General features: G+C 41.9%; 1 protein-coding gene across 2 annotated transcripts in view; it reads left to right on the top strand.

The window, feature by feature from the left end:
• LOC117356997 overlaps positions 1 to 13,595 on the top strand; it is a 69,035-nt gene that overhangs the window by 23,226 nt on the left and 32,214 nt on the right. The window contains exons 8-9 of one of the 2 annotated variants that reach the window (XM_033937064.1): positions 7,207 to 7,410; positions 13,146 to 13,360. In XM_033937064.1, the coding sequence (XP_033792955.1) occupies positions 7,207 to 7,410; positions 13,146 to 13,360 (419 nt within the window). The remainder of the gene's footprint in view (positions 1 to 7,206; positions 7,411 to 13,145; positions 13,361 to 13,595) is intronic. The other variant, XM_033937065.1, reaches the window with a different exon arrangement.

Below are 13,595 nucleotides of genomic sequence, written 5' to 3'. Positions count from 1 at the left end.
AACATTGCTACCTGTGCTTATCACCTTAGAGATAGAGAGGGCAACTTAATAATAGGGTACTTAGGCAGGAGAGGTACACAGGCTTATATATTACACCTATTTTATAAAAGCAATGTATGCATTTATGTATCTTTATAAAATAGTCTGCTGCACAAAGTTACAGAGGCCTTGAGTAGATATAACTTTATGCATATATGTGCTGGGCACTTATGTGTAAATTTTATTTATAAGATAACATCTGTAAGTGTTGATGCCATCTCCACTCCACCCCAGGAATGCCTAAACTATATCACATAAAAGTAGGAACTGTGGGGGATATTCTATAAACAGCGCCAAAACTTAGGCGCCCTACTGGTGCCTAAATTAATTGAGAAACACTATTTAAAATGGTAAAAAATGTTAAAATTACAGCATCTACCAATACCTAAATAAAGGGCGCCAGAATCGCACTTATGTAGGCGCTTTATGGTGCTTAACACCACTATGGGCATAGCTAATGCACATGCATAGGCGTGATTCACAACAAAAATAGGCACCGGAAATGTAGGCCCAGAAAATCCTGGCCTATATTTCCGGTACCTATCTTTTGCAAAGGCTTGATTCTCTATAGGGGGCACTGTTGTGTGATTGACATGTGAACGGCAGCCATTGATATCAGTACCCTATAGAGAATCTGGGCCTGTGTTTTCCTAGAACCTACTTTATGTGTATATACAGTATGTTGTTGCAGTTTTATAAGTGATACTTTACCATGTAAAAAACCTGTTCTACATGCTTTAATTGCTTATAGTATTACCATCCTATAGGTTCTTCATAATATCGGCTCTGCTCCTCCTCCTACTTATCATTTCTATAACTCCTTACATAATATGGATAACCTTATGAGAAGTGAAGGATGCACTTTGAAATGCATTAGCTCACACTGTACTAAGCTGTATAACTTTATTGTTCAAACAGATTTGCACTCTTTGCTGGTAGGACAGTAAGGTATCTTAAATTTTGAGCATGGTGCTAAGAGGGTGAGAAACTGGGTAATTCATCGAAAGGGGGCACTGGGAGCTGATGAGCAAAATGGCCGCATAGTTGATTTGATCAGTCCTCAGTAAATGCTGCTTTTTACTCTGTTCTTCATATTGCCATTTAGAGTTCTAATTTCTGTTAAGCTCAGTATTCAGAACAAAAGGAACCAAAATGAAGTGCCCTTTACAATCACATCAAGGACAAAAAAGACCCTCTGTTGCACAAAAGAAACACCAGCAAAGATGGCCCAGGAATAAGCTGCCCAAATCCTTGTGGTGGCTCCGTCTCCGGCAGTGTTCAAGGCTCAGTTAAAAACCCACCTCTTTGAGAGTGCTTTCGACTCCAAACGCCTCTCACTTTTGGTTCTGCATCCCCCAACCCTATATGCCATATTTGTCTGTCCAAGATTGTAAACTCTTCCGAGCAGGGACCGTCTATAAATGTCAAAATGTACAGCACTGTGTACGCCTTTCAGCACTAGATAAGTGATAAGTAGTAGTAGTGACATCAGAGTCACTTGTGGAAGACCTCAGGGCACTGAGAGAGTTGCTGCAGATGCACAATGAAGCCTGCAAAATTAAAGAAATCACTAGGCTTACCGAAGCAGCTGCTGCTTCCAAGATGAGATTGGAGCAATCGGGAGAAGCAATTTCCCAAACGGACCGGTACTCTAAAATGGTGAAGCTGGAATGAGACCTGGAAAACTTCTCCAACAGGATTAGACAAGCTAATGTTCACATCCTTGGATTAAATGTTTCTGAAAACTTGGCTACTAACGCTTTTACGGTTACCAGCTGAGACTCCTCTTGAGTTGGAAATGGCACACACAGAACCCCTTCTTAAATGCAAACAGACTCGTAATACCCAAAACCTATAGCTGTAAAACTGCTAAAGTATCTACAAGTTTTGGAAATTTTAATAGTGGTTAAACAAAGTGAACCGTTACAGAACAAGGGGTTGGGGGTAAAGAATCATAATTTGTCCTAGACTTGCCAAGTATACATTACTTGAAATGAGATCACAGCGTAAAACTTTGGGTGCATAATATGGATTATACCACTCCAAACATTGGATGTGTAGAGATCAAAAGAGCAGAAAAGTCCATCATCTTCTATTTCCTCAATAATATCATTAAGCCTATCTGTGTAACATAGTAAATTATAGCACTTAAAAACCTGAATAGTCCATCCAGTCTGCCCAATAGTTACATTTTTATAGATTCATGATTAAATTAAATCATTTTTTTTCTTTTATATTTCTGGGTCATAGACTGTAAAAGTTCACCCAGTATTGTCCTTAGGTTCCAACTACTGGAATTACCGTCAAAGCTCACTCCAGCCTATCCAAACCATCTTGTCATCTGTGGGCTACAGACCGTAATAGTCTGCCCAGCACTTTGAATGTAGGAGTTTGACAGTTATAGAACCTAAAGGCCTTGAACTGTTAATCTTTAGCCGAGGCCTTTCCTACCTGCGGCCTCAACGCCAGTGGGCAGGATTGGAGTTCTTTTGTGGAGTATCCATATTCGTTCATCTGGTGGGGTCAGAGAGTTGCTTAGGTGATGGAGGTCAGCTGTGGGGAGATTGATAATTGGCTAGCCAGGGTGAGAGTGGCACACTGTGAGCGTCGACGGAGGAGGCGTCCTACATGCTGGCGCTCCTGTTAAAAGCTGCGGAGACCAACAACGTAGGGGTTACGGAAGCCCCTACCGATGCAACATACAGCCGGTAAATGAGGCCTGTCCAAGGTGGCTGACTGAAGAGTCCTCCTTCTCTCCTCGACCTGCTGCCATTGGCCGTTGAGCCCCTCCTGCCTCTGTGAACTTCTTCAGTTATCCTGCCTTTGGCTGCTCCTGGACCTGGGCACTGGCACCTTCCCTTGCCATCCTGATTGCAGAAGTTGTCCTGCTATGGAGACCAAGCTGCCTTAATGACAGATTTTAAATTACTCCCCGTGATTTTTCTTTCTTTTTATTATATTTGTTTTTGTTATTATTTATTGATTTATTGATTTGTCCAGTTTATGAGGAAATCTTTATTGTGACCCGCTTAGAACTTGTTATGGTATTAGCGGTATACCATCGTGCTCAGCAGTCTGCTCACACGGCAGCTCTCTGGTCAAAGACCAGCGCCCTGAGACTAGCCCTACCTGCGTACGTTCCGGTTCATCAGGAACTTGTCTAACTTTGTCTTGAATCCATGGAGGGTATTTTCCTCTATGACAGACTCCGGAAGAGCGTTCCAGTTTTCTACCACTCTCTTGGTGAAGAAGAACTTTCTTACGTTCGTACGGAATCTATCCCCTTTCAATTTTAGAGAGTGCCCTCTCGTTCTTCCTACCTTATCCACTAAGTCTGTTTCCTTCATTACCTTGAATGTTTCAATCATGTCCCCTCTCAATCTCCTTTGTTCGAGGGAGAAGAGGCCAAGTTTCTCTAATCTTTTGCTGTACGGTAACTCCTCCAGCCCCTTTAACCATCTTAGTTGCTCTTCTCTGGACCCTTTCGAGTAGTACCATGTCCTTCTTCATGTACGGTGACCAGTGCTGGATGCAGTACTCCAGGTGAGGGCATACATGGCCCGGTACAGTGGCATGATAACCTTCTCCGATCTGTTCGTGATCCCCTTCTTTATCATTCCTAGCATTCTGTTCGCCCTTTTCGCCGCCACCGCACATTGCGCGGACGGCTTCATCGACTTGTCGATCAGAACTCCCAAGTCTCTTTCCTGGAGGTCTCTCCAAGTACCGCCCCGGACATCCTATATTCTGCCTTGAAGAAACCAACACTTGACCCAGACACAACCAACAACTTTAGACCTTTCTGCCACCTACCTTTCATTTCAAAGATCCAGGAAAAAACGTTATTCAACCAACTACACTCCTTTATTGACAACAAAAAAGCCCTATCCATGTTCCATTCAGGTTTCCGGAAATTTCATAGCACTGAATCTGTCCTCCTTGAAATCATCAATGACTGCTGGAAACTCATGGACAAAGGAAGCAATGTCCTTTTGGTGCTACTAGATCTCAGTACAGCATTCAACACCATTGACCATGGCTTTCTCCTCACCCAACTCGCTGAGCTAGGTGTCCGAGATACAACACTACTCTAGTTTGCATCCTTCCTAAGCAACAGATCTGAATGTGTGCTACTCGATACTAGACTCTCAAAACAAAATCCAATCAAGTACAGGGTACCACAAGGAGCTGTTTAATCTCTACATTATACCTATCCTGCCCACAAACACTAAATCAAGATTCACTCCTTTGCCGACAACTTCCAACTATATCTATCACTAGGAGAGAACTTTGACTCCCATGCAAAACTTCAAAACTGTCTCTCAGAAATCAAAATCTGGATGTCCACAAACAAGCTTCAACTAAACGCCTTGAAACTTGAGCTTCTTTTGATCCTCAAAGAACATTGTGCCTACAACCGCCCCCTCTCCTCTGGGAATCAACTACCATAGCCAGCAAAGACCAAGTCTACAGCCTAGGGGTACTTCTCGACTCTAATTTATCACTTACTGACCATAGTGATGACAGAGGGGGAGAGCCAAGGCTGGCATGGGCAGAAACTTGGAGATGCTGCTCGTGCTGGGGAAGTTAAAGAGGTACAGGGGGAGGAAAGGGGGGCATGGCGGGGGGATGGGGAAGGAGTGGGAATCAGAGTAGAGGACGGGGGGGTGCTACCACCCCTGGCACCTCCCACCCTCGCTACGCCAATGCTTTCATGCTGTCTATTATGGTATCATTCATATTCTGCTGACATATTTCTGTTATATGATTCTTCTGTGATGTTTGTGTATATTTCTGATATTGTATCATATGAGTCCTATTACTAGGATTCAGTTTTCCATATTCAAGTTTACATCATTGATTGTTATTTATGCTTATGTTTAACCTCAGTTTGCGAGTGTTTTGCAAGACGAGCAAAACACTCGAGCAAATCGTTCCTCGCAAACCGAGCGTTGACTCGATTTGCGAGCCCCCCCTCGAGAATCGGCATCACCACCCGCAAATGCCCCCCCTCAAGAACCGGCATCTCCCCTCCCCTGCAAGAACCAGCATCCCCCGCCTGTCCAAACACAAGCCCTTACCCCGATCTGGCACCGGCACGCAGCACCAACCCACAGGACATGCCAGGGGCCGAAGATCATGCCTCTTGCCTGGGCTGGGCCTTGAGCATCTGCGCATGCTCAAGGCCGTCTGGCCAAGAGAGCAGGAGCCACAAGTCCTTCAGCATGCGCAGATGCTCAAGGCCCAGCCCAGGCAAGAGGCAGGATCTTTCAGCACCAGAACATCCTGTGGGTTGATGCTGCGTGCTGGTGCAAGATCGGGGTAAGGGCTTGTGTTTGGGCGGGGGATGCCGGTTCACGCTAGGGGGCGGCATTCACAAGCCGGGGGTGGGGGGGGTGATGCTGGTTGGGGGGTGAGGTGGAGCAGCACCAGTGGCCTTGAGGGAGAACGAATCAAGTGAGTTTCCCTTACTTTCTTTGGGGAAACTCGCTTTGATATACGAGCACTTTGGTTTACGAGCATGCTTCTGGAATAAATTTAGCTTGTAAACCAAGGTTCTACTGTATTTAATACCAAGCTGTATCTGCAGTTCACCACCTTGGGTGAATCTCTTCATAAAGGAGGTTATTAAATCCCAACAAACATATATGTATATAGTGTGACAAGAACCAAGAAAAAGAGAGAAAAAATTGTTTAGTGTGACAAGGCCATGGCTGCTGCCGGAAGTATGCTGGGCTGTATAAAGAGAGGCATAGCCAGTAGATGGAAGAAGGTGTTGATGCTCCTGTACAGGTCGTTGGTGAGGCCCCGCTTGGAGTATTGTGTTCAGTTTTGGAGACTGTATCTGGCGAAGGATGTAAGAAGACTTGAAGCGGTCCAGAGGAGGGCGACGAAAATGATAGGAGGCTTGCGCCAGAAGACATATGAGGAGAGACTGGAAGCCTTGAATATGTATACCCTAGAGCAGGAGTAGGCAATTCCGGTCCTCAAGAGCCAGAGCCAGGTCAGGTTTTCAGGATATACATAATAAATATGCATGAGATAGATTTGCATTTCAAGTAGGCAGTGCATGCAAATCCATCTCATACATATTCATTGTGGATATCCTGAAAACCTGACCTGGCTCCGGCTCTCGAGGACCGGAATTGCCTACCCCTGCCCCTAGAGGAAAGGAGGGACAGGGGAGATATGATTCAGACGTTCAAATACTTAAAGGGTATTAATGTAGAACAAAATCTTTTCCAGAGAAAGGAAAATGGTAAAACCAGAGGACATAATTTGAGGTTGAGGGGTGGTAGATTCAGGGGCAATGTTAGGAAATTCTACTTTACGGAGAGGGTGGTGGATGCCTGGAATGCGCTCCCGAGAGAGATGGTGGAGAGGAAAACGGTGACAGAGTTCAAAGAAGCGTGGGATGAACAAAGATGATCTAGAATCAGAAAATAATAGTAAATATTGAACTAAGGCCAGTACTGGGCAGACTTGCACGGTCTGTTTCTGTATATGGCTGTTTCGGGGAGGATGGGCTGGGGAGGGTGTAGATGGACTGGAGTGAGTTGACGGAGATTTTGGCAGTTGGAACCCAAGCACAGTACCGGGTAGAGCTTTGGATTCTTGCCCAGAAATAGCTAAGAAGAAAAAAAATTAAAATTGTATCAGGAAGGGCAGACTGGGTGGACCATTCGTGTCTTTATCTGCCGTCATCTACTATATTACTATGTTTATATATATATAATAGATATAGATAGATATATAGATATGTTTAGAATTAAGAACATAAGAATTGCCATATTAGGACAGATTGAAGGTCCATCAAGCCCAGTATCTTGTTTCCAACAGTGGCCAGCCCAGGTCCCAAGTACCTAACTAGATCCCAAGTAGTGAAACAGATTTTATGCTGCTTATCCTAGGAATAAGCAGTGGATTTCTCCAAGCCATCTCAATAATGGCCTGTGGACTTCCCTTTTAGGAATTTAGCCAAACCTTTTTTTAAACCTTGCTAAGCTAACTGATGTCACTACATTCTCTTCAAACCTGGCTTCATGTCTGGGCTCTGACTTGGCTTGTCTCACTTCTCAGACTTTGGCTTTTCCACTTTCTTTTGCTTTAAAGTTCATTTCTTTTATTTTAAGTCCCATTATGTTAATTGTTTACATCTGTTCTAAGTCTTTAATGTGCAGGTATCGATTACTGGACAGACCTTTGGCTCAGTGCAGCAGTTCCTAAACCAGGTAGAGCTATGTCTCCACAGCTCTGGGATGCAGCTCCAAAAAGAGAATTTTACACCTGCCTCAGACAAGCTCTTGCTGCTCTTCTGTGGGGCTACTTCAGAGCCTGGCTCATACATCAAAGCGTTGGACAAAATTTCTAGTATGTAGTAATTGTGGGGTTGATTATTTTCAATTCTTTTATATTAAAATTATGAAGGTGATTTTTAAAGTGACTTGGGCAGGTAAAAATGGTTTTGCTCACAGAAATCACTTGTTTTGCCTCAATGTGGCAAAAATTAATCCCTTTCCTAGAGCTGTGTTTAGGTTGGGGAAGAAAAAGTAAATGGGTGCAAATATTCATAGCAAACATATGTTACCCCCTATATATTTGTCCATAATTATTTTTATTACGTTTAATCAGTGTACAAAACAATAATGATATATCAAAACCACAGTTTACATGTAATTGCATTTCTTAAACTAATCTAACCTCCTTCCCCCTCCCAAGCTGCATAAATACCAGAATAACATTGAATATGGTGAATGCACAGATATGCACAAGGTTTGTACAGCATATTAACTTTGCAAATTATTCCAAAAGTATACCTCTTGGTCTTGACATTAAGGAATGTAGGAAAGAGGTCCATATTTTGAGAAATCTAAATATCTTCTCCCATCTACTAGAAACAGATACGCATTCCATCTGCTGAAAATCACACATCTGACTGTGCCATAACTTAGGCTTAAAAGAGTTCAAAATGTCGCAGTAAGCTTGATCTTTGACTTGAAAAAAAATCAGATCAAATTACAGCCCTACCTACTGGAACAATCGACTAACTCATTCCACCTCAAACAGACAGAGGAGAATCTACACACTATTCACACACCCGCCAACCAAAAATGTCAAACGAAGAAAACTGTATGACAACCTACTGGCTACCAGAGAAGCGAAACTGGACCGACAACTCACCAATCTGCTGTCTTCGACCACAGACTACAAAATCTTCAAAAAAGGAACAAAAACCCTACTCTTCAAAAAATACGTAAAACCCATATAACACTACCAATAATTCTCCGAATTCCTCCTCCATTACCAACTACTCCTTAACAGATTAGAAAATGTTCAAACTATTCCTTAAGTACTTCTTAATATCTTATCAATATGTACTTCTTAAGATCATAACAATTCTTATGTAATCCGCCTTGAACCGCAAGGTAAAGGCGGAATAGAAATCACTAATGTAATGTAATGTAATTTTACTATAGAGAACTTGATTGGCTTCCGTTTGAGGCTCGCATGTTATTTAAACTGGACACTCTCTGCTATAAAGTCTTATACGGCCAGGCGCCGGAGTATTTACTAGAATTATTTACACCAAACCGTTCTTCATGCAGCTCCACTTTATTTGTTTTCCCCGCAGCTCGAGGTTGTACTCCAAAGAGATTCCAGCAGTGTCTGCTTGCTTATCAGGCAATGATCTGGGACAGGGAGTTACGCTCTTTATTCACAAAGGGCTCCTTTTACAAAGGCGTGCTAGCGGTTTTAGCGCATGCTAAAATGCCTCACGTGCTAGCCGCTATCGCCTCCTTTTAAGCAGGCGATATTTTTTCAGCTAGCGCACACTATAGCGTGCGTTAATCCTGTGTGTTCGCTAAAAACGCTAGCGCACCTTTGTAAAAGGAGCCCAAAGTCTTTTCCTACTTACATTTTAGAAAACGACTAAAATCAATATTATTTACAAAATTTCTAGAGCACTAATATGATCTAATGACAAGTTTTGTGGATCACTGGGAATGTCCAGTTTTTTTTTAAATCTTTTTGTGAACCGCATCGATCATAAGGTTTTGTGGTCTAGAAATGTAAATGTAATGTATCCACTGTAACAAAATATAGCGCTTGGCAACCAAGCAGGTTTTGCCATATAAATAACCATTTATTCAACCAATTCCAATTATAAATCATCTTCCAAATCCGACAGACAAAATTTTGCAGTTAGAAACTGATGTACTCAGAAGTTGCACCAGATGATGCAGGTAATGCCAGAGACATGTCCATCAGCATCTCCACATTTGGGACAATTACAAGAGCAATTGACTCCAAATTTTATTAACACATCTCAGATGCTTATAGGCCCTGATTCTATAAACGGCATCTAACTTGTAGAACCAGTTTAGCACCATTGTCAGTCATCTGTTCTGTTTATAGAATCGCGCCTAGCGATGCTTCAGCGGTCTTAGGCACCAGTAGGCATTGAATCCTTTGGTGCACTGTCATTTAGATCAGGGTTTTATTGGCCTAAATGAGTGCACTTAAGTCAAACCATGCCCCAAATCTACCCCAAACCCCCACCCCCTAACCACATCTACTTTCTGGTAGGTATCTCAGGGTAGACTTCTACCAGAAATTCGTAGGCGCCTACCAGAAAATTAATTTTTAAATTGTTTTTATTGGCACTTTTCAATGATCAGCACTGATTAAGCAAATAAAAAAAAAATAAGGCCCCTTTTTACAAAGTCGCGGTAGAGGTTTCGGCCATGGACTGGTGAGATAAATGCTCACAGAATATTACAGTATATCTTCCTATTATTGTTCAATATAGAGATAAATGCTCCAACATTCATAAGAATTCTATGAGCGTCGTAGCATTTACCTCGCCGGCTCGCAGTAGAAACCTCTAACACAGCTTTGCAAAAGCCAGCGTAAGTTAGGTTCCTACCTCCCCTTTTACTAAACCGCGATAGCAGTTATTAGTGCAGGGAGCCACGCTGAATGCTCTGCGCTGCTCCCGACGCTCATAGGAACTCTATGAGCGTTGGGAGCAGCACAGAGCATTCAGCACAGCTCCCTGCACTAATAACTGCTATCGCAGTTTAGTAAAATTGGGGGCTAGTTTGGCCAGGTGCACAAATCTAGGTGACTAACTTTAGGCATCTTTTATAGAATTAGGGTACTAAATCCTATGTAGCCACCACAAAACCCTCTGGGTTGTTGTTATTTATTTTATTTTATTTTTTTAATAATATTTAAGTATTAAGAAGTAAAAAAGCAAATCCCAGCATCTATTAAACCATCATATGTAGTTTTAGTTAAATAAATTTTTTTAGGACTTTCATCATCGGTCCATTTCTCACATTTTTCAGTAGAATTTCTAACATTCTTAGATTTCATATATTCAGTAAAAATTTCATTAAAAGCTTTAATACTTAACTTAAACATCAAGACCCACAGCCAAGCACAGTACAATCACTGTCAGTGATATATGCTGGGTTATTTCTTAATCATGGATACAGTCAATATATGTGAACTCCATGTCATGATTATTGTGGAAACTAGCCTTGTTTTCTAATTACAGTGGATTTAGAACAGTGTTTTGCATAAGAGGTATGTGGGAAACATTGGAGATTAGATTGATCTCTTTTGATTGTCTGAAACTTGCTTTGCAGTGTTTTCTGAAAGTCAGCCTTCTATTAAAACTACAACAGAAACCTGTTATTTATCATAGACAAGTAGAGGCCAGCTTCTGACCACAGAAACAAATAGCTTTCATTTTTTAAAATAACTTCTGAAGACCAAATTTTTGTCAGACTTGGAACATAATGAGACCAATAAAGTAGCCCATGATATTATTGGGTTCATTTTCAAAGGACTTAGACATACAAAGTACCATAGTAAGGTATTAAAATGAACCTCCATATCTTCTTGAGAGGACTCTGAAAAGGCAGATACATCTGAACTATCTATAGGTAGTAATTGAGTCTACTGTGCCCTCATTCCAATTTTCCAGATGTCTTCCCAGTTATCATCTGAAATATTTTAGAGGCTCAAACTGACCCCCAATTAGATATTTTTAATATATCTTTCAAATATAATCTTCCAGAGCTACCACATAGACAGGAACCTCATCTTGGAAAAGTTTAGGGGTCTCGGGGTTTTTTTACTCAACCATATTCTTCAAGGGCTCTGTCTTGTTATGCAAAACCAAGCTGCCCTTGATTTTAAGTTATCCCTACTGCCTGAAGAGACCTCACTTGAGTCACCTGGGTGGCCACGTACTGCTTTGCACATTTTAGTCTCTTCTCATTTTCTTCCAGTTTGCCCATGGTTTCTTCAGAAAACAGATATCTCAGCAATCAGAGTCTGAAGATTAACCTCCTTTCAAGTCACTATCTACCGACTATATGCAAGAAAGTCTAACTATATCACCCTATGTGTGAATGGTTATCGGCTGCAAGCATCTCAGGATGGAAGAGTTATGACTGACAGGCTTCAGATTGCTAGCAGATACTGGACTCTTGTATTGGAATTCCACAATGCTCCTCCACCAGGGCTTCTATTGTAAAATTGTATCATTCTTCTTCTTGACTAGTTCCTCTTTTGGCATATCTGCTTGAATTCTTCTCACTTCTCCCTGCTGACTCTTTGTTGGAGATGGCACAGGAGTTCTGCATCATTGGCAGGTAGTACACAACACATAGGGCTCCTTTTACAAAGCCGCGCTAGGGCCTTAACGCGTGGAATAGTGCGCGCTAACTTGCCGCACGCGATAGCCACTACCGCCTCCTTTTGAGCAGATGGTAGATTTCCGGCTAGCGCGCACTAATCCGGTGCGCGTGATAAAAGCGCTAGCGCGGCTTTGTAAAAGGAGCCCATAGTCAAGGTTATACAGATCTGTATCAAATTGGTGGAAAATCCTAAAAGTGCAGTTCTTTATTAAAATCTCTACTTTTATGTAGAAGACATTCTGTATGTATACTTTTAATTCCCAGCCTAAACAAGCCACTACACTCAATAGAAATCCTTATTTTGGGTGCACAATAAAAATATATTAATAGTGAAATATTTCTATGAGGCAGGTCTATTCAGTTAACTTCCAGAGTTAATCAGTTAGAACAGTGTTCTTCAATCGCCGGTACGCAGAAATTTCCACATGCATCGGACCCGAGACAGTATTCTTCAGCTGCCGGTCCGCGGTGTGATCGATGCGGCATTATCTTTGAGCTGGCTCCCTCTTCCCCAGTGCTGCAGTGCACAAAGCCATGGGCAGCGGCTCCTATATACATCCTGTGCCTGAACTGAAAGCCTTCTCTCTGACATCGCAACGTCAGAGGGAAGGCTTCCAGATGAGGCGTAGGATGCGCGAGGAGCCACTTCCCGCAGCTTTGTGCACTGCATCAGTGAGGAAGAGGGAGACGGCCCGAAGATAACATTGGGAGGCGGCATAAAACGGCCAGGCAGGAGCAGGCCAGAAGGTAAGGCACAGCATGGAGGGAGGGAGACAACAAAAGTAGGGGGAAGGATTTTATTTTTTAATTTACTGATTGAATTTTGACAATTTTGAGAATTTTCATCTGCTGTCTATATTTTGCACTGTTCAGGAAGAAATGCATTTGTTTCTTTTTCTCTGGGGTTGTACTGCATGTAGAGTCTTGCATCTTAGGGTTTTGTTTGTATATATTAGTACTTTTAGTTTTTGGTCCCATATTTGCAAAGGGGTTATCTGTGTTTTGGTAGGAATGAATGTTGAGAAGCATACAGTGTGCTTTGTGTAGTTTAATTTTGTGGTTAACCTTTATGTGTTGTTAATAAGATTATATTGTGTGTGTGTGTGTGTGTATATGAAAAATGAATGGAAAAAATTGTGTTACAATTAGTACTATTATGGGGGTGGGGTATGGGACGGAGATCAGCAGGGTCTGACCCACAATTTAGCTCAGTGTTCTTCAATTGCTGGCCCTCTGACCAGTGCCAGTCCACAAAATAATTCTTTTATTTCCACCAGTCCATAGGTGTCAAAAGGTTGAAGAACACTGAGTTAGAACCATTTGAATATCTACCTCATAATGTTTAAAATACTCTTCATTAGTACAGAATACATTTTATTTCCTGTGTTTCAGATCAGAGGAAAGTTATTTTAGTGATGATGCATTGTACTCCGAATCAAAGTCTGCCAAGTTGTCTGAACAGCATTCAGCACAACTCCCACGTTGAAATGGTGGACTGTCGAATTTCAAGGAGCTCTGGCCTCTTCAGCTGTGAGCTGAATACTGAAGCAATATCATCAGTGGCTTCCAAGATAAAGCAGCAGGCAGAGCAATCAAAAAACAACATAGTAAGACACAGTTCCCTGTACTTCAAAGCTATAAGTCACTTCTATCCTGGTGCCATTAAAGAATGCACACTATCCTTTACCAAAATAAACAAATCTTGAAGACCAAAAATGAACACTGATTCTAAATTTACGAAATAAATAAAGCATAACCTTTAAATTAATTTTAAACAAATTAATTTATTGATTTTGAATTCTACAGGGACAAGCTTTAGACTTAGAAGTACATCTTTGGGAA

Source organism: Geotrypetes seraphini, chromosome 3, assembly GCF_902459505.1.
Source record: "Geotrypetes seraphini chromosome 3, aGeoSer1.1, whole genome shotgun sequence".
NCBI lineage: Eukaryota > Metazoa > Chordata > Amphibia > Gymnophiona > Dermophiidae > Geotrypetes > Geotrypetes seraphini.
The sequence above is the reverse complement of the archived record's forward strand: the minus strand, read 5'-3'. Positions and strand labels throughout refer to the sequence as shown.